This window comes from Cenococcum geophilum (genome assembly GCF_001692895.1).
Source record: "Cenococcum geophilum 1.58 unplaced genomic scaffold K441scaffold_29, whole genome shotgun sequence".
NCBI lineage: Eukaryota > Fungi > Ascomycota > Dothideomycetes > Gloniales > Gloniaceae > Cenococcum > Cenococcum geophilum.
Window position 1 is genome coordinate 836,701 of NW_027137587.1, and position 22,917 is coordinate 859,617.

General features: G+C 49.0%; 11 protein-coding genes across 11 annotated transcripts; 5 read left to right on the top strand and 6 right to left on the bottom strand.

Moving 5' to 3' along the window:
* Positions 1-1,384: 1,384 nt before the first annotated feature.
* K441DRAFT_639040 (uncharacterized protein) lies at positions 1,385-2,732 on the bottom strand. The gene is made up of 3 exons (XM_067646561.1): positions 2,133-2,732; positions 2,009-2,020; positions 1,385-1,960 (listed from the first exon to the last, which is right to left on the bottom strand). Exons 1-3 carry the CDS (start codon positions 2,497-2,499, stop codon positions 1,506-1,508), a joined length of 834 nt encoding a protein of 277 aa, XP_067502496.1. The 5' UTR covers positions 2,500-2,732; the 3' UTR covers positions 1,385-1,505.
* Positions 2,733-3,119: 387 nt separating this feature from the next.
* K441DRAFT_678531 (uncharacterized protein) lies at positions 3,120-3,999 on the top strand (the record flags this gene model as incomplete). Its single annotated transcript, XM_067651168.1, has 2 exons — positions 3,120-3,140; positions 3,193-3,999. 2 exons carry the CDS (start codon positions 3,120-3,122, stop codon positions 3,997-3,999), a joined length of 828 nt encoding a protein of 275 aa, XP_067502497.1.
* Positions 4,000-4,631: 632 nt separating this feature from the next.
* K441DRAFT_724335 (uncharacterized protein) lies at positions 4,632-6,264 on the top strand (the record flags this gene model as incomplete). Its single annotated transcript, XM_067654106.1, has 3 exons — positions 4,632-5,508; positions 5,570-5,864; positions 5,905-6,264. The coding sequence occupies exons 1-3, from the start codon at positions 4,799-4,801 to the stop codon at positions 6,262-6,264; spliced, it is 1,365 nt and encodes a 454-aa protein (XP_067502498.1). The 5' UTR covers positions 4,632-4,798.
* Positions 6,265-6,376: 112 nt separating this feature from the next.
* Positions 6,377-8,430, top strand: K441DRAFT_697450 (uncharacterized protein; the record flags this gene model as incomplete). Its single annotated transcript, XM_067652977.1, has 3 exons — positions 6,377-7,417; positions 7,493-7,963; positions 8,177-8,430. Exons 1-3 carry the CDS (start codon positions 6,574-6,576, stop codon positions 8,428-8,430), a joined length of 1,569 nt encoding a protein of 522 aa, XP_067502499.1. The 5' UTR covers positions 6,377-6,573.
* Positions 8,431-8,671: 241 nt separating this feature from the next.
* On the bottom strand, positions 8,672-9,652 carry K441DRAFT_706397 (uncharacterized protein). Its single transcript, XM_067653655.1, has 3 exons — positions 9,352-9,652; positions 9,067-9,295; positions 8,672-8,996 (listed from the first exon to the last, which is right to left on the bottom strand). The coding sequence occupies exons 1-3, from the start codon at positions 9,468-9,470 to the stop codon at positions 8,808-8,810; spliced, it is 537 nt and encodes a 178-aa protein (XP_067502500.1). The 5' UTR covers positions 9,471-9,652; the 3' UTR covers positions 8,672-8,807.
* Positions 9,653-10,331: 679 nt separating this feature from the next.
* K441DRAFT_662216 (glycoside hydrolase family 28 protein) lies at positions 10,332-11,701 on the top strand. The gene is made up of 3 exons (XM_067649006.1): positions 10,332-10,781; positions 10,840-11,039; positions 11,099-11,701. The coding sequence occupies exons 1-3, from the start codon at positions 10,682-10,684 to the stop codon at positions 11,372-11,374; spliced, it is 576 nt and encodes a 191-aa protein (XP_067502501.1). The 5' UTR covers positions 10,332-10,681; the 3' UTR covers positions 11,375-11,701.
* K441DRAFT_706399 (uncharacterized protein) lies at positions 11,679-12,616 on the bottom strand. Its single transcript, XM_067653656.1, has 2 exons — positions 12,573-12,616; positions 11,679-12,514 (listed from the first exon to the last, which is right to left on the bottom strand). The coding sequence occupies exon 2, from the start codon at positions 12,440-12,442 to the stop codon at positions 11,984-11,986; it is 459 nt and encodes a 152-aa protein (XP_067502502.1). The 5' UTR covers positions 12,443-12,514; positions 12,573-12,616; the 3' UTR covers positions 11,679-11,983.
* A 295-nt stretch (positions 12,617-12,911) lies between these two features.
* K441DRAFT_152888 (Metallo-dependent phosphatase) lies at positions 12,912-14,924 on the top strand. Its single transcript, XM_067640206.1, has 6 exons — positions 12,912-13,041; positions 13,094-13,217; positions 13,275-13,339; positions 13,471-13,493; positions 13,548-13,728; positions 13,785-14,924. Exons 1-6 carry the CDS (start codon positions 13,025-13,027, stop codon positions 14,644-14,646), a joined length of 1,272 nt encoding a protein of 423 aa, XP_067502503.1. The 5' UTR covers positions 12,912-13,024; the 3' UTR covers positions 14,647-14,924.
* A 69-nt stretch (positions 14,925-14,993) lies between these two features.
* Positions 14,994-16,942, bottom strand: K441DRAFT_678537 (histone acetyltransferase ESA1; the record flags this gene model as incomplete). Its single annotated transcript, XM_067651169.1, has 6 exons — positions 14,994-15,152; positions 15,233-16,392; positions 16,449-16,483; positions 16,534-16,598; positions 16,778-16,805; positions 16,860-16,942. 6 exons carry the CDS (start codon positions 16,940-16,942, stop codon positions 14,994-14,996), a joined length of 1,530 nt encoding a protein of 509 aa, XP_067502504.1.
* A 1,659-nt stretch (positions 16,943-18,601) lies between these two features.
* On the bottom strand, positions 18,602-20,537 carry K441DRAFT_567619 (MFS general substrate transporter; the record flags this gene model as incomplete). Its single annotated transcript, XM_067643803.1, has 4 exons — positions 18,602-19,489; positions 19,539-19,712; positions 19,760-19,977; positions 20,027-20,537. The coding sequence occupies 4 exons, from the start codon at positions 20,535-20,537 to the stop codon at positions 18,602-18,604; spliced, it is 1,791 nt and encodes a 596-aa protein (XP_067502505.1).
* Positions 20,538-21,034: 497 nt separating this feature from the next.
* K441DRAFT_567810 (MFS drug transporter) lies at positions 21,035-22,900 on the bottom strand (the record flags this gene model as incomplete). The annotated part of the gene is made up of 5 exons (XM_067643812.1): positions 21,035-21,217; positions 21,298-21,443; positions 21,495-21,816; positions 21,871-22,709; positions 22,777-22,900. 5 exons carry the CDS (start codon positions 22,898-22,900, stop codon positions 21,035-21,037), a joined length of 1,614 nt encoding a protein of 537 aa, XP_067502506.1.
* Positions 22,901-22,917: the final 17 nt, after the last annotated feature.

A 22,917-nucleotide genomic window follows, 5' to 3' on the forward strand; every position in this document is an offset into this window, starting at 1 on the left:
GGGTCATGCGGTGTGTGAGAGGTGCTCCGGGCGTCGTATGCATAGTCGGTCAACGATAAAAGAGGTGTATAGTTGCGGATTTCAGCGATTATCGGTGAAGGGTTGGTGGCGAGGTTACCGCTGAATGCAGATACTGGATCCATGCATTTGGAGATTATGCGAACAGGTCTCCGCATAGTGTCTCACATCTTGATGATATTCGAGTGGATCCTCCAAGTGTTGGAGATGCACGAGAGAGTCCTATCATAGCACGTCAGATTGACATTGTGCTTGGATGTGTTATCGAAATCGCAATAGACTTCAAGGGAAGATTCCGTATGAGATCCGAGCACTTCTGCAGCCCCATCCCGCTGCATGCAGGAGATTATGATGCACTGGAGCGCAGCGGTTCGTCACACTGCTGCATCGCAAGCTCGGAGATAACTTTTTTCTCATCGCACAGCGCGGTTGAATCCATGTCGTGTGCTCGCAGGTCGCCTCTAGTTGGCCACCATAGTGGAAAAGAGCCTAGGTTGCGTCGAGAAGCTGGTCAAAGTTCTTCTAGAAGCGGAAGCCACATTCTAGAGCCCTTGCAGGGGCTGTTGCAGGAGCCACCTCCACGTCACTCCTGTGGGCTCCTATCCCGTCCGCGATGCTTGGCAAGGAGTGGTCCGTGAGGTCTCGCGTGCCTTATTTGATTGGATAAGAATGGCTCAATAACGCCTAAGCTTTGCTGGCTGCGGATCTTGTAAGAGGCAACGAACCAACGAAATCCCATAGAATACGCATGGAAGCTGCCTAGAATATTCGCAGAAACTTCTCTAGCTACCGTAATCTGCACAGAGCAACGCCATCTTTGCTGCCTTCCTCTTAGGGCCCTCGCTCGCAACCCTTAGGCCAGGAACTCGGCCGCTGCGTGACCAATTATCGAGCTTGGGAACTGCACGCGGTACATGGCTCTGGAATCCTAAGATCGTCGGGATATGGTAACAGAATACTAATGAAAAAACTTTCTTTTTGTGGGTCGGCATATCACGAAACGGGTTTCTGGGATCCTTCGGCTGCCCTGACAAGGCTGAAAATGGCTGCTATTCGATGGAGCCGATGACCGTCTCGATCCGATGTGGGTGACGTGAGTGGGGTCGCTGGGGTCGCCCAAGCCTGAATGCAAGCCAATCCCTTGCGTTATAATAGGGAGGATGTTGAAATACAAGCGAAAGAGTGGTAGAAATGACAAAAGAAATACCTTACCTTGACTCATCAGCTAACTGTGGCGTTAGCGTTCTGTTTCGGGTTGGCTTTTCAAAATGGCTTAGATGCTAAGATGAGTAGCCGTCCTCGTGCTGCAGTGTCCCGTCTATTACGCAAGTGCAACGGCATGGAGTAGAGTAGAATGCGCGAAAAGCAATGTGCGAGGGGAGAGAAATGTTTTGAATTGAAAGTGATTAGTAACAGGGTATATCGCTCGAAAAAAACATTAATGTCTCCATACCCAGACGTCGAACATCCTACGCTGAAGTTTGAAATCATTTCCCAGACATATCAATCAGACCAATATCCTTTTCGGCGTCCGTGCTGACTGGTCGTGGTGCTCCACGGCTAGTGAATTTACCTGTCATACCCATCTTCTTTTCTGTGAGCCAAACCCTCAACATAATGAGACAACGAACAATGAGAAATATGATAATTGCGCCCACGAGTATACCAATGCAATATCCCGCGACTGACCCCGGCGAATGTTTTTTGTTGTTTAAGAAATCGTACACAAAGAAGTGCTCCGTATCATATGTCAAATAAGCTAATCCCAAGTACATAGCTAGGATAAATATGATGGGAAGTATATGAATGAAGGGTGGTGGCTCGGTTCGGGGAATGGTAATCTCGAGGAAGGCATATACAGAATTTAAGGCGTGCTGGGAGATGTTGGTCCATGCAGTGAATTTGCTATCGAAGCCGGAGTATAGGAGGGCCCAGAAAACAACTAATACGTGTCACTCTATGCAGAATGCGGGGTACATCCTATACTCACTGGTAACCAGCCATGGAAATACGACTATAGTACTGTAGAATATACTATGTAATGCTACATTTGCTTGCATGGAAATACGACTATAGTACTGTAGAATATACTATGTAATGCTACATTTGCTTGCATGGAAATACGACTATAGTACTGTAGAATATACTATGTAATGCTTGCAGAGCTTGCGGCCAGCGTGCAAGTAGGGATGCACCAGTCAACCAGTAACTGGCAGTATGTGCAGCGCTGAAAGTAAAGTAGAATGCCAAGCCCCAATATGTCAGATTTGTGAAGTAGCTGAAAGACCTGTGAGATGCCTCGACCAGCCCACGTGAACCATACCAGCCAAATATGGTGAATATGGTTGTAAAGGAGTACAAGGAGAGTAGTGCCCGGAAAGCGAAGAGAGCTGTAGGTGGCAGCAGCCAGGACGTGCTGAATCGGTACGTGGGATCAAATCTGCGTTCCGTATTCCCCCTCATGCTGCGGAAAATAGGCATTGTGGATTATGATCCTTCGCGATGGGATGCGGGTCGGTGCAGGTGTGTGACAGGGGTGCCAGAGCGTAAACAAAAGGGCCTGGTGATGTCTCGTGGGCCGCTGCAGGTATGCTGCGAAGGTGTGAAAGAAGATATAGGAGACAAAAGAGCGCAGAAGAGACGGCCAAATATGCTCTCAGCTCCGATGCTTTTAGAGATCTTCACCTCTGATCTTCAAAAATTCTTAATTGCGATAGGGCTGACCAAGCGGCTGATGGGGAGGCGCAGGGTTGCTGAGGCCATCCCCCTGATAGACAGGGGCTGTAATGTATTTTGATTTCAATTTGTAATTCAATGCGCAGGCTCCCCGGAAATAGAGAGCTTTGATTGACTCCACTTCAGCCCTCTATCTGGAGCCGTCTTGCTTCTCCCACGCAGAGTTTGGACCACTGCACGACTAGAGCACTCTCGCTATTGGTGGCGTTGTCCTTGCAGTATGACGGCGTCGCATATGACCAAGGGAAGATCCGCAGTGCAAATCACGCCTTTTTATTATGACGAGACAGCCTCTGAAGGTAACGGCAGCCTATCAAGACAAATCAAACTCACAATACGCTCACCGGGAGTCTACCTGAGTCAACATGAGTGAAACAACGACATCGGTACGGTCAGATTTATATACTTGTTCTAACCATTGACCTGACTAGAGTCCAGAAATGCAACAACCTTGCGCGAATCCGCGACAATCAACGGCGATCTCGCGCCCGACGCAAGGAGTATCTCCAAGAACTCGAGACTAAGCTGCGCCACTGCGAGCAGATGGGTGTTGAGGCGTCGGCTGAGATTCAGAGTGCTGCTCGGCGTGTATTGGAGGAGAATAAGAGACTTCGTGCGCTGTTGAGGGAAAGAGGTGTTTCCGAATCCGAGATTACGGCAGTTATGGGCGCAACTGATAGAACTACCGACTACGGCTCTGCGGCGCCCACTCTGGACTCTATGTTAGGATGCAAGAGAGCATGTAACGGGCAACCATCGTGTGTTAGTGGATCTTGTAGCGTGCAGCAGAACACGAGCATGCCAAACCCACCACTCTCGATTCCTTATCAGCGAGCTGCTGCTCTTCAACCGAGCCCAGAGATTGCAAGTCCTCACTCAATAGGTTCAAGCAGCGTTGGTACGCCGAGCAGTATATCTACGCCAACGTTTTCGCAAATTTCTATTGCTACTTCTCAAGAACTATCTGAAACGGACAGCTTTCCAAGCCTGGCATATCAATACGATCTGCCTCTCAACAACGCTTGGTCTCTCCCTTCAGAACCAGCTTACACGCACGATCAAATTGCATACAACAACACATCTTGCGTTTATGCTGCGAACATCATCAGGAGCATGAGATCCGATATCGGAACTGAGCTCGAGAACGACCTTGGCTGTCGGGAGCCTAGCAGCGATTGTGCTGTCGACAATTCTGTTGTATTCAATGTCATGGAGAAGTACTCGAACCAAAATCCCGGCTTGTGACCTGTGATGGGCTACGCAGCTCTCCGGTCGATTCGCGCATAACGAGCGGGCTTCAGATTAGGCGACCGTAGAGAACTTTCACCAGGTTAGGCTGTAGTCTAAGGAAAAGTTCCGCCTCACAATGAAATCCGCGTGTAGAGGCGGTCAGGGCTCCATCTTGGTTGGGGAACGCTGGGAGGCTGTTGTACGGGTAAAATTGATGTCAAGATGAACTATTCGATATTCAGTGAACAGGCGGACTCACTGCGAGTCAAGGCGAGTTTTCCAAGAGCCTCAAGGCAAACGAGAATCTTTGAGAGGTTCTACACAATTGCTGGAGACAGGCACTTGCGGGCATCCGGATGGTGTGAAAATGCCATTGAGCGCCATTACTCATTGAATACAGGGTAGGCCATGGACTATACAAACGCGGGGATCTTTTAGTATGCAGAGTTTGTGGATTTTGTTTGTGCAAATATCGCTTCATTCCTCACTTGTCGAGTATTACGACAGGTTTGCGCACACGGAGTAAGCGTCTCGTTGATTTCTATTTTTCTTCAGTGAATAGAATAACGTTATTTTCTAGTCAATTAAATATCTTGTCCGATTGTCTTTGTCCCTGATGCTCGAGTCGATCACTGCTTTCGGATTACTCCCATTGTCCCATCCAAAGCCAATTAACAAATCCGGACACTCATTGTCTATTTGACAAAACTAATTAATCGACTTTCTTATGATCACGGTTTATGCATCCAAACTCCCGCTCAACTTCTAGAAAGGCTAACTTCACTATTGCTAAATTTGTAGCTCAGGTTCCAAGATGGTCGAGACACGAGCTGCAAAAAGAAAGGCCCAGGGAGAGGCCTCATCAAACAGACTCCCCAAAAAATCGGAGACCAATAAGGGCCCTATACGAGGCGAAAAAACTCAAGTGGCGAAGAAGCCTCAAGCAGCAAAGAAACCCCCAGTAACTAGGAAGCCTCCAGCACCTGGGAAGCCTCCCGTACCCGGAAAACCCCCGGCCCCTAGAAAACCTCCAGCATCTAGAGAAACCCCGGCAACCAGAAAACCTCCAGCAGGCAAGAAACCTGAGGCGAAACCTGGGCCTGGGCCTAGCGAGGAACAGAAGGAACAAGAAAAGAACGTAAAAGATACACCGCAACTTCTCCAAGAAGGATTGGACGAACTAGCTGAGGCTCATTGGGATTTATCTTCACTTATCAAGAAAGATAGCCCAGATACTTCAACGGATACCATATTGAAAAGGCCAAACGACTGCCCAATCCCGTCTCCGTTAGTTGGAGAAAAACTAGTTGTGCGAGCCGGTGAAAAACTCGTTCGGTGTGGAAGTATTAACTCTGTACGACGAATTTTCGCCTGTATACGACATGCAAATCGAGATTCTTCCGCGGGGTTAATCTTGAAAGAGCGCGACAAAGACTCGGGTTCGTTTTGTACCTTAAATAGGGATGAGAACAGCGATAACGAATTGGAATGGTACGAAGTGAACGAGAATTTGTCTATTACAGTGTAGGTCAAGTCTATAGCTCATATTTCTATACTTCAACTGATACGCAATTTTTGTTTGTAGATATGTAACAAACGCAGCGAGTTCTCCCCTACCGAGTACTCTAACCGTCCAATTCGAACTATACCGGTTAAGTAACACCTACGAGGATCCAACGCGAAGAACTTATGGATACTTTATTAATGTCCCAGGTAACATTACTATTAGGGTTAATAGTGATGAGTACACAAACCCTTCTCCTAGCGGCAATGTCGTTATCGGGCCACTGGATGGATTTACTGTGATTGAGGTTCTTGACCAACCCATTCTCTTCTGGCGCAAGAAGGAGGATAGGAAACACAACCCAAATACGCCAACAGTAAGTCTATACAATCTGTATACGAAAATTGCTTATATAGTGGAAGTATCGATCCGCATTTATTCAGAATCCGACACTCATCACATCTACTGCAGTCATAGATTTAGAAACCATTGTTCTACCGCCTCCACTATCTCCAACATCCTCCCCGCCTAAACCCCCCAAATCTCCTACACCTCCCAAACCTCCAAAATCGCCTAAACCACCTAAATCCCCTAAATCACCCAAAGGGCTAGGGGGGAAAGAGGGAAACAAGAAAACTCCTGCCACACCTATAATTCCCGAGGGCAACACTGCCTGCGAATATTTTCGCCAGTTGCTTTCAGAATTGACGGAAAACCCTGCTGTCAAAAAATGGGAAAATGAGACAAACGGGAAATTTACAAATCCCAGGCACTAGCTCACGAACCAGGAAGTTATGGAAGGAGTTACTTCTGTGGCTATCAATGGCATACGGTCGGAGGATTCAGGCTTCAGCATCGTCTCTTGGATGACGCTGGGGGTTGCAGGATCTGGCCAACATGACCATAATAGAGCGATACGTCCCCAGAGGCCTATGCTTTTGCCGTGGTGGTTCAACCACCACATACTCTTGCTCATCTTCCAGAGGGACGAAGATGGAACCATCAGTCTCCACGTCCTTGACTCCAAGAAATGGCATAACTCAGTGCAATAGCGTGTACAGATATATCAGGAATCCACAACGGTCATGGAAAATCTAGTGTGGTACAGGATCCCGTTTAATGATTCGCAGTATATCAAGCCACGGAATGCAATATGGGTGAGCCCCGTGGCGCAACAACTCGTCGATTGGGCATGTGGTTATCATACAATTCTGAACGCCTGGGTAATTGCTCTGGGATTAAATCTTAATCCAGACTTCATCCCGGAGACAAAATTCTACGAGGAGGCTTGGCAATTGATTATATTGGCCCTGGGCGGTTTCCTGGATTATCGGATCGTCTACGCGTTCCTTCTTTGCCAAGAATTCATTCAGGAGCAGTCGAATGTCCCTCAGGACCGCCGGTTCAAGCAAACTAAAAAGCAAACCGAGACTGGAGAAAATGAGAAAAAGATTAGACTCGAAGAAGACGAAATGTTCATGGCACATTCAGGCTTCCAGGTCAACCGGTCAAACAACGTCCAATTCGAGTCTGGCGTGCCTTATAATACGCTGTTCATCGGAGACACGTATACGGATAAGATCAGATTCGAAATGATACCAGAGCTGGCCGCTCGGGGACAGTTTGACGGAAGCGAAGATGGTATTGCTGTTATACAAAGATTCCGGAAAATCTTCAAACGGCGGAATAAAAGCAGTAGTGACGGACATGGTGATGATGAGTTCGAAGTGATGACGAAAGTACTTAGCCAAGAAGGCCGTCTTGATGGCTCCGAAATTCCCAGGACCATAAGAGGGACATATATATCCCTGTATTGTCCGAGATCTCCCAAAGTGGATCATGATTTGGAAGAAATCCGTAAAGATCCGTGCTCGTTTTATCGCCAAAGTCTCAGAGAGGCTTGGGATCGCTTCCAGGAATTCGAGCCGCGTATGGGGCCAAAAGGGCGGGCACATATGATCACCTAAATGGGTGAATATCTCAATGACGATAATGTGCTGCTAGGGATCGCTTCGGTAATTGAAGCAATCATGGCGCATCAAGAGGAAAAACCTTACCTTTCCGGTTTCACTCTCACTAGTTCCGTGGACTTGGCCGTGGTACGGAACTATATTAATGATATGCAGGAACCCGTGACGGTAACTCGGCCGAGAAGGCATTGGCTCTTGCCGTGGGTAGTTGATAGCTTCGAAACTGCCGCGAAAGAAGGATTAGAGCCGAAGCCGAAGCTGAAGATTGAGCCAGTAGGGGCGCCTGAGGAAGAGGAATACCCTGGACATACTCTTTTAATAATGTTTCAAGACGCGGCGAACAACGAAAGTAGTTTACATTTCTTGGACTCCTGCCCGGACTACTTGGAAGACCAGTATGACGAGATTTTCAAGACAGTTTGTCGAGTCGCCGAGAAGCTTGGGTGGAACGATCACCGAACAAGAGTAAAGTTTCCAAAATCGCCAGGAACCGTCGATGCTGCGCGTCAGCGAAATCATACGGACTGCGGACTGCACACCATATTCAATGCATAGGTTTGTGCCCTGGGCCTCAAAGTCAATCCTGATGCTCGGTGCATGCCCGGCTTTTATAACGATGGTCGTCTGCTTGTCCAGTGCGCTCTTGCCAGCTGCAGCATTGACTGGAAGGCGATCGTAGCGTTCTTTCTGTGCCATGGATATATTGAAGGGTCTATAGACGACGTGCCTGTCAATCGTCGATTTCCTTCTACAAGGCGACAGACATCCGATTCAGAATTACAAATGCGCAACATAGACAGGAAAATTGGCGATCTGGAAGCAGAATTACTGATGGCGCCTTTGAGTACTTCAAACAATATCAATTTTGATGAGTGGAGACTCAGAAGTGAAGAGGATAGTGATGATAGCGAGGATGATAGCGAAGATGATAGTGAAGGTGATGGTGGAGGTAGAGATGCGAGTGGAAGATAAAAAACGTTATCTATTAAATAGCAATATTAAAGCATAGCAAAAACCTTATTATACAATAAAGCGGATACCCTTTGTCAATGAAATATGCTCATTACTATTACAGGGAAATGGTGACGTGAATCTCTACTAGTTTAATAAAAAGATGTACTGATATTCAATGTGACCAACAGACTGTATGTACTGGGCCCCCAGGTTTTGCAATGACAAGGCAACGACTATGTATTCTAAACTTGTTAGAGTTCTTATTTCTATTCTATGAGAAGCCGATGTTATACATATCTACAAGAAGTAATAATACATTTATTGGTCCGGATAATGATGGGAAGTGCCTGGCGCAGGCGTTTATGATGCATTCCCTGTTTTGCCATTGCTTTTTATTATCGCCCAAACCGGCCACCGAAAAGACTACCGCTAGCACCACTAGCACTGGCACTGCCTCCCCTCACCTCTGTTTCCAACCACTGCCTGAGGAACTTCTTATCTTTCATATTCTCCGGTCTTGTGAGCTTTGTCCCCAGCTGTGCTTCCTGTCTACTAAATGCCAGGAGAGTAGGCATCGAATTGATCGATAGAAAGAATCAGCCCTATCCAATACAACGTGTTTCTTAAAAGGCTCCAGAAATTTAGTGTCATTACCATATACTTCACACCCAAGTCGGAAATAAGTACGGAATCTAGCTCTACCTCCGAGTACCCAATTCCACCTTCTGCTTCTCCAACCCCTTCATCTTCTATTAGCTCCCTGAGAATCGGCTTAACCGCTGCGCACATCGAACACCACGAGGCAGACCAGAGGGTTATAAGCGGTCGATTGCTGCTCGCAGAGAGAAGTAGGAGTGTGGAGAGTTCTTCTGGAGTACGGATACTGGTATTCTCTGGTTAGTCGAAACCGCATTCCGGAAGCGATCGAGCGAGAATTACGAATTGTAGATGCGGTTCTTATCAGAAAAACGCGATGAAGAACTAAAGCTTTTCCTCCATGCCAGCGACCGGCCAGCAACAAGCCGTAATGGAAGGGTGTGGGGGCGTAATATCCTCATGATAGAGTTTGATGTTTGCAAGGCGAAGACGTCACAAAACGCCAGGCGCAGACCTTCCCCCGGAGATTTACCCCAGCTTTCCTTTCCACGTGCCAGCTCCTCCCCCTTTCACCCACCTCGGTGTGTATCTATCCGAGAAAACTTAAAGCTCCCATCGGCTCAATTGAGGACCGAGCGAAGAGAACATCCGGGTAAAACCAAGCTTCTCCGCACTCGTCTAGCATAAGAGCATTTTACCTCTAATCAACTCGAGGCATGTAGGTACCAGGAGTGCAGCTTCCCTGTCCTCTGATCCAGGAACAGGTAGGTATAAATATGCATGACCTCAAGCAATCTATTTTTGCGCGTAGCAAGATAAACCATAATGTTCCTCTCCATTGTCTCAACTCTCGTCGCTTCTCGCTTCCGTGGCTCTTGCGAATTCTGAGGTGAAGTCAATGGTCGAAGACATTGCACTGTTTATGCCAACGGGCACCGGAAAGATGACGTACCAAATACACTGCATGCTTTTCAGCAGTGTGGAAGTGGCGGGATCATTCTCTTCCTGCAAGACCAGTCGTATTGGATAGCTTAGAAATTTAATCCGGTTGTGAACGACGTAATAATTGACTGGAAAGGTCAATTGTAACCGACTACCGACACTGTGCTGAGACACAAGATCACCGCTTGGAAGGATTCAAGACAGCGTCAACGCCACCCTATATATTGATTGCAGATCAATATTGCTTGCAGATCAATATTGCTTGCAGATCACTGTTCCCATTTTAGTTACCTATTACCCCATCATGTCTTATTACCTCCACCTTCGTGTATATATAGAGGCTTTAGAGCTACATTTACAATCAAGTTGCTCGTTCAATTCCCACACTGCAAAAGCTTACATCAATGGACTATAAGGAAGTTGTGGATGCCTATTCGATATGTACAATCTTACAAATTCTTAGTTCTCAGATAACCTCTCATACTGGCGCAACAACTCTTATCCGATCGCCTTCCAGAACCATCACGCTGGCTTCATACTTACTGGTGACGGCGTTCATATTGATGGTTACGGAACCGGCGGTATCAACGGCAACGGTGATGTTTGGTATACGGCTGAAGCAGGCAACACACAGCCAGGACGGCCTATGCCTTTCGTTTTCTGGAACGTCGGCGACGTGACAGTGAAGAATTTTTTCGTTAAACAGCCTCCTCTCTGGAGTATCAATATCATGAATGGAACGGACATGACATTTGACAATATACTGTGTAATGCCACGGCAACGAAAGCGCCATATGGAACCAACTGGGTCCAGAATACAGATGGCTTTGGTGAGATCTTCATTCATCCCTTAATTCTACGATATGATGTCTAACAATTGCTTTGAAGATACTATGGATGCAACTAATATCAAGTTGACAAACTTCTATTACCAAGGAGGCAATGATTGCATTGCAGTAAAGCCACACTCCTATAATATTATGGTTCAGAACGCTACCTGTCATGACGGCAACGGCATCACTATTGGCAGTCTGGGACAGTACTTGGAAGATTCGTCAGTGGAAAATGTTGTTATTACTGACGTTAATGTAGGCATTTTCTAGGTCTGTTGAGGGCCTGTAGATTAAAATGCTGATGCTATTCTTAGACCATCCGCTACAATGAAGATATGCACAACTCGGCATATATCAAGACTTGGGTGGGGGCTTTGGTACTACAATCTAGCTACGAGTCCAACTACCAACCGCGTGGTGCTGATTGGGGTTCTGTTCGCAACATTCTTTTCGCCAACTTCCATGATCAAGGGGCCGATTCTGGACCTGCTATCACGGAAGGTAGTGGCAATAACGGCTCGTATTCCGGCACTAGTCTTCTGGAAATCTCGAATATTGCATTTATGAACTTGCCGGAATCTGAACAATAAGTCCACAACGGCAAGTGTGAGCTTTTTCAAGGTACGCCCGTGCTATAATATTGAATTCGAGAATGTCGGCTTGACAGTGAGCGTAAACTCGGCAAGTACTGGCGTTGGGAAGTGTGCTTATAGCGAGGCCGGCGGTATGCATGGAATTATGGGGAGTGGGTGTTAGATACCATATAATTTGTGAATAGAAATACTGAGGCAACTCATGTAATATCTGCCATGTCATTAGCGCTTTTCATAGTCTCTGGTCAGCTTCAAGGCAGATATAAAGTAACAATGGTAGAAAAAAATATCCCACATGCATCTGGGGCTAAATGCAATTCAGGCTATGGACAGTCAGTTCAACATTATGTTAGATCCCGTGGGCTCATTACCAAGGCCTTCAGAAGCCTATCCAAAGCAACTATGGCATGACAACGATTAAAGGAGTTACACCTCATACATGACTCTCTCCAAGTATTTACAGCAGAGCCGCTCTCTTTGCTCTTTTCATTCGAGTGTACATAGTATAATACACCAAGATTTCATCCATATCTAACCCACTTTCCTCTTTGAAACTCCAGTATGCCCTCCCAGATGCATAACATAATAGCCGCAGGCAATTTTTTTTTATCCGTCTCTCTTTTCATCCCGTTCTCTCCTTTGAATTGGTTCGACCTTGACAACCGGAGGTGTGCTTCCATCCTCATCTTTCCTTAGCCCCAGAATCTGTCCAACTAGCCCTCCGGGCTTCGGCACGGGACATTCTCTTCGCCGTGTCCTGTCGTTTCCAGAATTACCCGTTGTCGCTGGTTCCTCGTCACTCACACCTCCGCTCAGTGAAGCTGGTTCGCTGGTAGTAATATGCTTCGACATGATTGGGTTGCCGTTCTTATCAACTTGGCATCTTCGCCGCCGCCTCTTCGGCCGTGTGGATAGCGCGTCTGGATCTGCGGAGTCGGCGAGCGCGCGGGTGTCGACAGGACAGGGAAGGATGTGTGGTGTAGCAACGACCAGGAAGGAGATGAAGAGAGTTGTGGTAAAGAGGGAAGTTGTGAGGCGCGAGCGGGGGTGGAGAGCGGGCGGCATCAGGTGAAGAGGCCGTGGATGCAATGCGGGTGACTGGGTGGTGGTGCACTTGGTGGTAAGGCATTAGAAGAGCTGATAGGATAGCAATGTTAATTTAAGCAAGCTAATAGAAGGAGAGGCAATGACGTACTCACGCAATTGAGCCCCTATGAATCAATGTACGCATGGAGAGGGTGGGGTGGACGAGTGGTTCGAGGTCTTGACGAACCATGCCAAGACTATGTACCGCGGAACGATTGACGGATGATCCCTGCAAGACATCTGAACGCCAACTCCAACACCACGTATTTCCACTCCATTCAACCATCTATTTTTCTTCTCACTTAAAAGGCTCCGGCTGCCCTCGAGAACGATAGGGGCTCAAGGTGAAGATAGGATCTCAACCACCCCCAACTGACGCAATCATTTAATGCACCGCGACGCCACTCCGATATCGTCATCTCTGTTCAGCGCGTCAAAGACTCTCAAGGTCTTCGTTACGTCGATTGGATTTACATAGCCATTGGGTGCCTCTTCCTCCATAAGCGCGCCAGATATCCCCTCCGAAGCCCCTTTGTGGGCAAGTAGCTTGCGCCTGCAACGATGAGCGACCTTGACAGGTAATTTACTACCCGAAGTTTCAAGACCGTTTGCTGAGGATATTTACCGCAGAGCCATCGCGCAGCTACGTGCATGTCGGCCTATACCTGAATATCAAGTGCGAGAGCTATGCTATAAGGCGAGGGAACTGCTGATAGAAGAGGGGAATGTAGTGGGAGTGGATGCGCCGGTGACGGTACGAGCTTTCATGCGGATAACGGAAACACCTAGCTAATCGCCTCCGGAAATGCAGATATGCGGCGATATACATGGACAATTCCATGATCTCATGGAGCTGTTTCGAGTGGGCGGTGACGTGCCTCTGATCCAGGAACAGGTAGGTATAAATATGCATGGAGCTGTTTCGAGTGGGCGGTGACGTGCCTCTGATCCAGGAACAGGTAGGTATAAATATGCATGGAGCTGTTTCGAGTGGGCGGTGACGTGCCGGATACAAATTATCTGTTTATGGGTGAGGCTCTCTCCGCTGGTCCTGAACAAGATCACACGCACTGACTGAGCGCAGGCGATTTTGTTGATAGAGGCTTTTACTCTCTCGAGTCTTTTCTTCTCCTTCTTTGCCTTAAAGTACGATACCCAGACCGAATAACACTTATCCGGGGAAACCACGAATCGAGACAGATCACGACTGTTTATGGCTTTTATGATGAGTGTTTACGGAAATATGGCAGCGCGAATGTGTGGAGGTACGACATATAAACTGCAATTTTTAGTCTACAAGCAACATGCTGACATTACCTAGGTATTGCTGCGAAGTGTTCGACTATCTTGCGCTCGGCGCCCTCGTCACAGGTGCAGCAACGAACCTCGAACCCTCGGACGCGCCCTTCCAAGACCCTACCTCCCAAGCTAGCATGCCAGGTGAAGAACAGGACATCGAGATCGAGACGCTGAACGCGAATGGCGAGATTATGTTCCGCTTCGCCCGCAATCACGATTCCTCACAGCCCTCCCAAGCCGCATCCCAGCCTTCCAGCTCCCCTATAATCGACACACCCTCCCGCACCGGTCCCTCAGGCACTAGCGCTACCTCCTCCGCCAATGGCTCGCGCGGCAACGACGGCGGCGCAGTCCTCTGCGTGCACGGCGGGCTCTCCCCGCTCATCGACACGATCGACAAGATCCGGTTGCTGGACCGCAAGCAAGAAGTGCCGCACGAAGGCGCCATGTGCGACCTGCTATGGTCCGACCCGGACGAAATCGACGGATGGGGCCTCTCACCGCGCGGCGCCGGCTTCCTTTTCGGCGCCGACATCGTGAAGTGCTTCAACCACAAGAACGACCTCTCGCTGATCGCGCGCGCCCACCAGCTCGTCATGGAAGGCTTCAAAGAAATGTTCGACAGCACCATCGTGACCGTCTGGAGCGCGCCGAACTACTGCTACCGCTGCGGCAATGTCGCTGCGATCCTGGAGCTCGGTGAGGACGGCAGCAACGCTGGCTACGTGCGCCGCTCCAACGGCGATGCCACTAGGCGGCAGTCTAACGTGCTGACGGAGCGGGCGCGCGACGGGCCCGGGCGCCGGTATAGGGTATTTGAGGCCGCGCCGCAGGATTCGCGGGGCATGCCGGCGAAGAAGCCCGTAGCGGATTATTTCCTGTAACGAGTACAGTAAATCGGGTATTTTTTGTTTGAAATTGGTTGGGGTAAAGGGTCGGGCTTGGGGAAAGATATACCCTCTGCCTTTCCTGACACGCACTTGTAATGGATATGAGCTTTTTCTTTTGGGTATGCTGGCTAGAGATGAATGCGGAATCTAACGTCTCAATACCGGGTCGTTAAGGGCATTTCTTGGGCATAGCTTTTTTCGTCATGATTTGATATGGGTATCTATATTGGACGCATATCCCCCTGACATATACACAGACTCGTACTCAAATGATGCAGATAAACAGTCTCTAGCGCCGCGCTAAATGCGTGAATACAAAATACTTCCCATAAATCGTAAAGCTACCAATTCCATGTCCGCGATGAGGCGGTGAAGACAGGCGGTTTCCACTGCAGGCGATCGGGGTCGATGGTGCGCTTACCCTTGATCTTCTCTTTTGCCTTTTGGCGCTCGCGTTGCTCGATGACTGCGTCTGTCAGGACAATCACGTGTTGATTTTTCTAGGAGCAATGTTAGCCAACATCCCTTCCAAGGAAGTGTCTGACCTCTGCTAAGAAGCTAGATGAGAGGAAATACTCACAGAATACCTCAACATATTCAAGTTCTGCAGCGTATGCAGCACATCCGTCGTCGTCATAGCCGTCATAGCGCCCAGATCCTCCACATTAGCCTCACTCCGGCCATCCATCAAAATATCCACTATCGTCTCTTGCCAATACACTCTGTAACTCAACAATCCCAAATCACTGAGCGGCTTCTCTGGGCTCCCTAGTTTCCCTTCCCGCTTTGACAGTTCGTATGAGAAGGCAATGAGCAGTCTACCGAAGCCCTTCCGCTGGTATTGTGGCAAGGTTAGAATACAAGCGACGTTATAGCCCTCGGCACTCTCCTTTTCCTTTGAAAAGTAGCCGACAAGATGGAAGCCGTGCTCGTCGCGCGTGCACATGCAGTAGAAGAGGAAAGGGTCGACGTCGTAGTACAGCGTCTTATGGTCCAGGAACAGCTTGGACAGTAGGCACAGGTTGCGACACCACGTCCTCTGCCTCCTCCCGTCGATCTCGAAGAAGCTGACGTAGTCGTCGCGGTAGATTTCGTTACCGGGCGGATGCAGCAGCGTGCACTTCGTACGGTGGCGCTCGAACTGCATGACTTCGCCGAAATAGCCCAGGCAGAATTCGCAGATGTAGACCATTTCGGCGTCGGTGAAGTCGATTGGGTAGGGGCTAAAGTACCAAGGCTCAATTTCGAACTGGCCCATTTGCACGCGGTCCAGATTACGAACGCGCGAGATCTCAGTCTGGTTTTGAGTCATAGAGCCGGAGGTTCGCAGTTTTTCGATCTCGTCTTCGCGTGAGTAGGTCTCAGGCGGTGCGGCTTTCGCGGCTGCGGCGGCGTCTTGGACGTCGACGAGGTCCATTTCCTCATCGTCGGCTTTCGGCGTGCTGTCATCGGTCACTTCGGTCGAGACAAGCGCGATGTGCTCTTTGTTCTCTTTGCCGCTCGCTTTGGGCGGTCGAGCTGTCTTGCCTGGCAAGTTCACCGAGGTGGCCTCAGGGGTAGCGGAGATCTCGCGGTCAAGCTTGGAGCGCGCTCTTTTGAGATTTTTGGGAACCTTGGAGGTTTCTGCCTTCGAAGGTTGTGACTTGCTAACCGTACTAACAGCCTTCTTCTTTTCGGGCCTTTCGGGGGCTGGCCATTCGACCTCACGAGAGAGGTCGATTCGCTCGGCAGGTATCCATTCTTCACAAGGTCAAAAAATATATTGAGAAGACTTGTATCCTAGGAAGGTGACCCACCATCTAAACGCTTGTTGAATTCCTCGTAATGAACACTTTTAATGGTTAGAATAAAATTTACGGGATACCACACTTAAATGCTCACTAGAATGTCGGCTTTCCTCTCCGTGTCTGCATGGACAGGATCTCTGCCTTGCGTTTCTCTCCATCCTATGTCGCAAATCAGAAACTGATGTGACCGAGACTCAAAGAAGAATAGATAGTGAAAGTGGACGCCTTTAATTAACCGAAAAGTAGACTTAAGAGAACTGAAAGTTGCTGCTAGTTTCATATTCATGCGACATTCACAAATATTAGAAGCAAAATATAAGGGCTTGTGAAATGCATACCTTCTCGACAAACGCTTTCACTCCAATCCTACACTCCTGGTCAGTCTCATCTCCTCAAATGGCCCTTCACGTCTTCACGTACCTCAAAGTGGCCAAAGTGGCAAAGCCCTTTTCGACCGGATCCGGCGTGCTCGTCGGCTCATGTGACGACTCGCGGGGCGCCATGATATAGAGAATGAAATATCAAAATTTAGAGATGAAACTCGGTGATGTTAGATTGATACTGTCGCTCGAAGATGTTGACTTCGATCGTTATTGCGACCGTAAGTTACCTCAGCGAGCTCAGAGTTATTTTGGTTGGCGCGGATATTCTATTGGTCCGCTGCGCTGACTAACTCTTTATGGACGCACCGCTAAAATCATGTCTAACCCTTTAGGATTTATTAAGGGCGTGTGCGGTTGCAACCTGGAGCTTTTTCAATCTGACGTTGATCCATGCTTTCTTCCGGCAGAAAAGACGCGTTTGTCCGAATTTGTACACGTGTTCGTGGCTTAAACACAAGGCTCCAGATTGAACCGACGTCAAGACCTCCAGTTCAGAAGCTTTATACGGTAAAGTTGCCAATTTTTAGTGTTCTTTTTAGCGTGCAATTCTGGCGTTCTTCGAGCGGTGAGAGGAACGTTAAAATTTTAAGGCTGTGCAGGGAAAATCACTCCGAATCAACGGATTCCGAACTGAATCTGAGGCCTCCAGATTGCAACCGAGCGCGCCCTAAACTTATTATTAATATCTGCGATATAGACGGCATAGAGATATTTAAATTATTTAACTATAATACGCGAAATGAGAAATTAGGTTAGGTTTTCTCTTAGATATTATAATATCTTTATATTTAGGTAATTGCCTTAATATAGCCTCTACCCCTTATACTCGTAAATATAAAAGTTTATATTAACTAAGTTCTCGTTCTAATTTTCTAAGCTCTAACTATAAGGGGACTTTGTAGACAGGGGGCCATAGGGCTGGTTCGCGCGGTAGAAAGGGCAGAATTAATTAATTTGGCATCATCCTAGGTGGTATCTAGGGTGGTGGAAGCTATGGTATTAAGGTAGGAGGTGATAGAAGTAAGAAAGTAGGCATGTGTTAGGCATTACTAAAATCTAGACGGAGCATCCTCAAAGACCTCCTCAGGCATCTCGACATAAAAACACCAAATGTTTCAACTGGATTTCAATCAATTTAATTCAATTTAATTCAATTGAGCCTCACGATTAATTGATCATCTAATATATAAAGCTTCGATTGAATTGAATTGAATTGAGGCCTTGGCAATCAATCAATCAGTTGAAACGGTTGGTTGATTAGCAACCCTAACTCTAACCAGCGTAATATGTTCAAAACCTTGAAGAACCCCTTCCTCTTAGGCTGTGGAAGGCGTTGGTAGTAACCTTATCGCCGGCGCTCGACATTGGAAAACTAGATGGAATTAGACAGGGCAATGTGCTCCAATTTTGTGTGATATTGAGAGGTTAAGTTGGGAATGTTGCCTTGCTTCCCATATTGCCTCCTGGCCTGGCTGGCGGCAGCGGTAGAAGGCTGCTGGACTTTGCTGTTTTCACTTCATGTCTGATACATGGGGAAGCCATCGAATACTACTCTCGCTAGAGATATTGCTCTCATCAGTCGTTTCCCGTTGTCCATCGGAAGTCCGTGCGTCAGGGAAACTCGTGTAAAGATTGAAATCTACGAAGAAAATGAGGCTATATATACACGGCGAATGAGTCACAGATACCCCTGATCTATACTCTTATAGGAAGGTAACACAGCGCTATCGACACCCGTTCTATAATTCTCTATGGTCTCGCATTGGGGTCTACCACTCCTCAATGGGCAAATCTAAACTCCAACCTCTTATTCCCCTTATCACTCGTCGTAGCCAGATACGCCATCTTCTCCTCCTGCGTCATAGAATCCCACTTCCTCTCCTTGTACTCATTCCTCTTCTTATAATACACCTTCGTGCCTAGGTACAGAAAAATATTCAGCACAAGAATGCCCAACAGCACCCTGTTACCACGCGCATACCTCGGCGCGTCATCATCGCGGTAGATGTTCGCAGCGACAATGCCCGACGTCTGCACGCTCATGTTGTATATCGCAGCCGACACAGTCCGCGAGCGAACTGTATTTGAATTCCGCGAGTTCCAGCCGACTTGGATGGGGTGGGCGCTGGGGTAACAGAGCAGCAGCGTCATGACGAGCCAGGCGAGCCACTTGTTGATGGTGGTTATGTCGAAGACGTTGATGAAGATGATGAACGGGAGGGCCCAGAGCTGGCCGAAGAGCGCCGTATACGTGAGCTCGCTGCGAACCTCGCCGGCATATGTGAGGCCCAGCATCGTGACGACATGCAGGACTTTGCTTGGGATGACGAGCAAGTTGGTACCAAAGGTTCCGAAGCCTAGCCCTTTGAGAGAGAGGGTGAGGTAGTTGCTCGGAGTCAACATGGGCGTTTGGAAGTTGAGGCCGAGGATGTAGAGGGGCCAAAGGTCGAAGTCTTTGATGCTTTGCCAGAGGAGCTTGGGGGTTAGGGGCTCGCGGTTGTGCATGGAGCTCTTGCTTGGGTCCTCGCGGATGACGCGGTTTACCATGATGGTTTCTTCGCGTGAGGTGAACCAGCCGTGCGAGCCGCGGAGCCAGCCGGAGGTGGAGGTTGGACTTGATGGCATGAGGGCGAAGGCTAGGAGGCCGACGACGAGGGTGATGAGGCCCTTTGAGGAATTAGAGTAGGGATGAGGAGTGCAGGAGAGATGAACCTACTTCGATGAGAAAGAGCCACCGCCAGCCAGCGCGATTGTTCACACCGCGCAGGTGGAGGATGCCAAAGGCAAGGAAGCCGCCGAGAACATCGGCAAAGGCAGAGGCGGTCCAGAAAAAGCCGAGCCGCAATGAGAGCTCGTGGTGCTTGTAAAAGTATGATAGATATAAAATCACCTGGGCAGGTCAGAATGCGTTTGTACAATTGCTAGCTAAAGGCAGACCTCGGGGATGAAGCCGCCCTGGAGCATTCCCAAAAACGCTCGACATAATAAGAATGATGTCCGCCCCTTCAAGTAGTATTGCGAAGAGCCTACGAGCGACCATACAACCATCTGGGTTGGTATCCAGAGGTCGGGTCCAACCCATTTTGCTACTAACTGTGATGGCACTTCGGCACAAAGAAACGCAAACTTGAAGACGCTATTCCCCAAATTGTAATCTCGGAGCGATTAGCATTGTCTTCATTCTCAGCCTCTAGCCATACGTACCATTCGTAGTCATCCCCAGGTCGTCCAAAAAGTCGTCCGTCAGCGCCTGATAGATATTTGACCTATCCAGTTCCAACGCCATAAACATCAACGCCGCAAACATCATGATCCTCAAGTCAATCTTACGAATCAACTTGTGCTCTTCACCCCACGTCCATCTCGCATCTGGATCGAAGCGGTGCACATTCTCCCACTCGTCCGGAGGCCGATACTCTTCCAGCGTATCCGGGTCGTCAAAGACAGACGGCTGAGTCGCAATCGCCTCGGGATCATATCTCGTCTTTGACCGCTGGAAGAAGAATCTCTTCTCGGCACCAGGGACGCCAAGAGCGAGTCCCTTGCCTTTGCCGGCGTCATCGCCTAACAACGCTGCAGTGACTGGATCCTCATCTTTATCCGAACTCGGAGAGTAGAGGAGCGACTGCAGCTCTTCATCGCTCGAGCTGGACCATGAGGCCTTCGAAGATGCGTCGCGGCGCGCTTCGAGCCTCGTGTTCTTGATAAGAAGCATTGGAATGTCTGAGCCACTTTCCACGGAAGAGGAGGCAGACATCATTTGAGCCCTGCGAAGTCATGAAAACGGATGAAACAGTTGCTCTGACGCCTTGATGGTCAGAAATGGCACAAACATTGACGAGGGCGAGGTTGCCGGGGGTTGAGCCACATGGCGTGCGAGTCCGAGGAAATCCCACAAGGAGGTGGCGGTGATGCTGAGTCAGCCAGAACAACGATGTCTGAGTCGCTGTCCCGGGTGGCAGGTTACAGTTCAGCCATCACACAATCATCCGCACGGCGAGCGAAGCTCTTCGCGGGATCGAGTCTGCTTGACGAACGCATTTCAGACCTTGGAGTGGTAGAATACCGATCACATGCTGTTCCACAAGTCATGCAAAATCTAATCCTGAGATCCTAATCCTACGAACGCCAGTCCCCATCTGTCTCAACCTGTCCACTCCCCAACCCATCTCTAATTTCCCTCTTCTTCCAATCTTGTTTAACAGCCCTTCGTCAAGAGCGCTCGAGACCCCGCCCTCTCGTAAAGAGCGCGGCAATGAAGCCGACAAGAGCGAACCCAGAGGAAGCGATAAACGACAGTCGGATGCCTTCGTAATACACCATGCGCGCCCGCATCTCCACATCTGGCGGCAATTGATGGAGTGCTCCCACTGAGTGTCGAATCTCGTCGATGACCTAGCGAGAGGAAGTGGAAATGTCAGCTTCCACGCATCCAATTGTAAGGTTCCAACAGGGAAAAACAGCAAAAGGCGCACTCTCCATTTATCTGGTATTCCACTCAGAGCGCCGGGCAAGCGAGCCTTGAGCACATTTTGCGTTATCGCAGAAGTTATAGCCACGCCCCAAACCGTCCCGAGAGAACGGATCAAATAGACGGTCGATGAGGAAACGGCGTGGTCTGCTCGCTGGGTCAGCCTGTTTGCTCGGCATTAGTTGAAACGTGAACACTAACCTGAATGATCGAATATCGCCAGAAACGTAAACAGGGTGCTAGGATACGCCATGCCTTGTCCAAGGTTGGCGGGAAAGAGATAGACGATGTACTTCCAACCAGAGTCGTGGAACTCGAAGGTGGCAACGAGGACGTTTCCAAGAGTCATGAGGAAGGCTCCAGCTCTGACGAGCGAAGCGAGCTTGCCCCAACGGGACATGACGACGCCAGCAATCACACCTCCTATGAGCGTCGCAAGCGATGGGATGATGAGTCTGCTTCCAGCCCTGGATGCCGATTCTCCAAGCACAACTTGGAAGAAGAGCGGCACCTGGAAGAGGAACTAACAGACCGAATCAGAGCGCATTGCCGACTGCTGGCACCACAGGAGACTTACCGCATACGCAGCCATTCCAAAGAAGACATTCGCCAATTGTGTCGCGATTGGTCGAAAGCCACGGAGCATGCGCAGAGGGATAATTGGCAGAGCCTTGGTCTTTGCTTCGACCAGGACGAATAAGCCGAGCAGTACCACGCTTCCGACCAACGTTGTGATGACCCATACGTTGCTCCAAGGGAGTTCGTTTCCCCCAAGACTCAGCGCAACAAGCTGGGCAGATAGACTGAGGATTAGCAGCGCGGATCCGGCAATGTCCACCTTCCGCCACACGGACCTTTGGTCTTCCGCATCCAAGGCATCATGTCCGAACTTCTCAGGATTTTTGATTGCAAAGTATCCGACTCCAAGAGCAAGAAGGGAGACCGGCACCTGCAGTATAAAGCACCATCGCCAGCCAATAGTGTCAGCAATCACTCCTCCCAGGCTCGCTCCACATATGCTGCCAAAGCCGAAGAGCACATTCTGCACAGCTTGGTAAATACCTCTTTTTCTGAACGGAATCAAGTCGCTGTTGATAATCGTCGCCACGGTCATCAGTCCACCTCCTCCTATTCCCGTCACTGCTCTCATCAGATTCAGCACCCACACAGTCTGTGCGACCGCACAGCCTAAGCAGCCAATCATGAAGGAGGTACCAGCGATAAAGAAGCAGGTACGGCGTCCAAAGATGTCAGAGAAGCGGCCATAGAGCGGCTGGAAGGCCGTGGTCGTGATGAGATAGGATGTTGTGAGCCACGACGCCGTGTTGGCGGCTGAAAATTCCGAGGATATCAATGCGTAAGTCGATGCCATGATGGTACCGTCGAAGCCTGTGAGGAAGACATTCGCGAATATTGCTTTGCTCATTAGCTGAAGAGAACATGGAGATCCAATTGGCGAGGTCTTACCGGGGCATGAACTTACCAACTTCTATCCACATGAAGCCCTTCGGTGGTTTCCATTTTTGCTCGTGTTGATTCGTGAGAAGAGGGGACGTCTCGTCAACGTCTTGTTCTATATCCGCCGAGTCAGAAGAAGAAATCGCCATTTTCAGTATTCTGCCAG

Excerpts from the sequence above, each read along its gene's own strand:
- K441DRAFT_706399 (XM_067653656.1), bottom strand. The coding sequence starts at position 12,442 with ATGCCGCCCGCTCTCCACCCCCGCTCGCGCCTCACAACTTCCCTCTTT.
- K441DRAFT_706397 (XM_067653655.1), bottom strand. The coding sequence starts at position 9,470 with ATGAGGATATTACGCCCCCACACCCTTCCATTACGGCTTGTTGCTGGC. Across the intron at positions 9,296-9,351 it reads AAGAACCGCATCTACAATTC|TATCCGTACTCCAGAAGAAC; the intron begins GTAATTCTCGCT and ends AGAGAATACCAG. Across the intron at positions 8,997-9,066 it reads ACTTGGGTGTGAAGTATATG|ATCAATTCGATGCCTACTCT; the intron begins GTAATGACACTA and ends TTCTTTCTATCG.
- K441DRAFT_152888 (XM_067640206.1), top strand. Across the intron at positions 13,340-13,470 it reads TTTCGAGTGGGCGGTGACGT|GGATACAAATTATCTGTTTA; the intron begins GCCTCTGATCCA and ends CGGTGACGTGCC. Across the intron at positions 13,494-13,547 it reads TACAAATTATCTGTTTATGG|GCGATTTTGTTGATAGAGGC; the intron begins GTGAGGCTCTCT and ends GACTGAGCGCAG.
- K441DRAFT_639040 (XM_067646561.1), bottom strand. The coding sequence starts at position 2,499 with ATGCCTATTTTCCGCAGCATGAGGGGGAATACGGAACGCAGATTTGAT.
- K441DRAFT_662216 (XM_067649006.1), top strand. The coding sequence starts at position 10,682 with ATGAATGGAACGGACATGACATTTGACAATATACTGTGTAATGCCACG. Across the intron at positions 10,782-10,839 it reads CCAGAATACAGATGGCTTTG|ATACTATGGATGCAACTAAT; the intron begins GTGAGATCTTCA and ends ATTGCTTTGAAG. Across the intron at positions 11,040-11,098 it reads TTGTTATTACTGACGTTAAT|ACCATCCGCTACAATGAAGA; the intron begins GTAGGCATTTTC and ends TGCTATTCTTAG.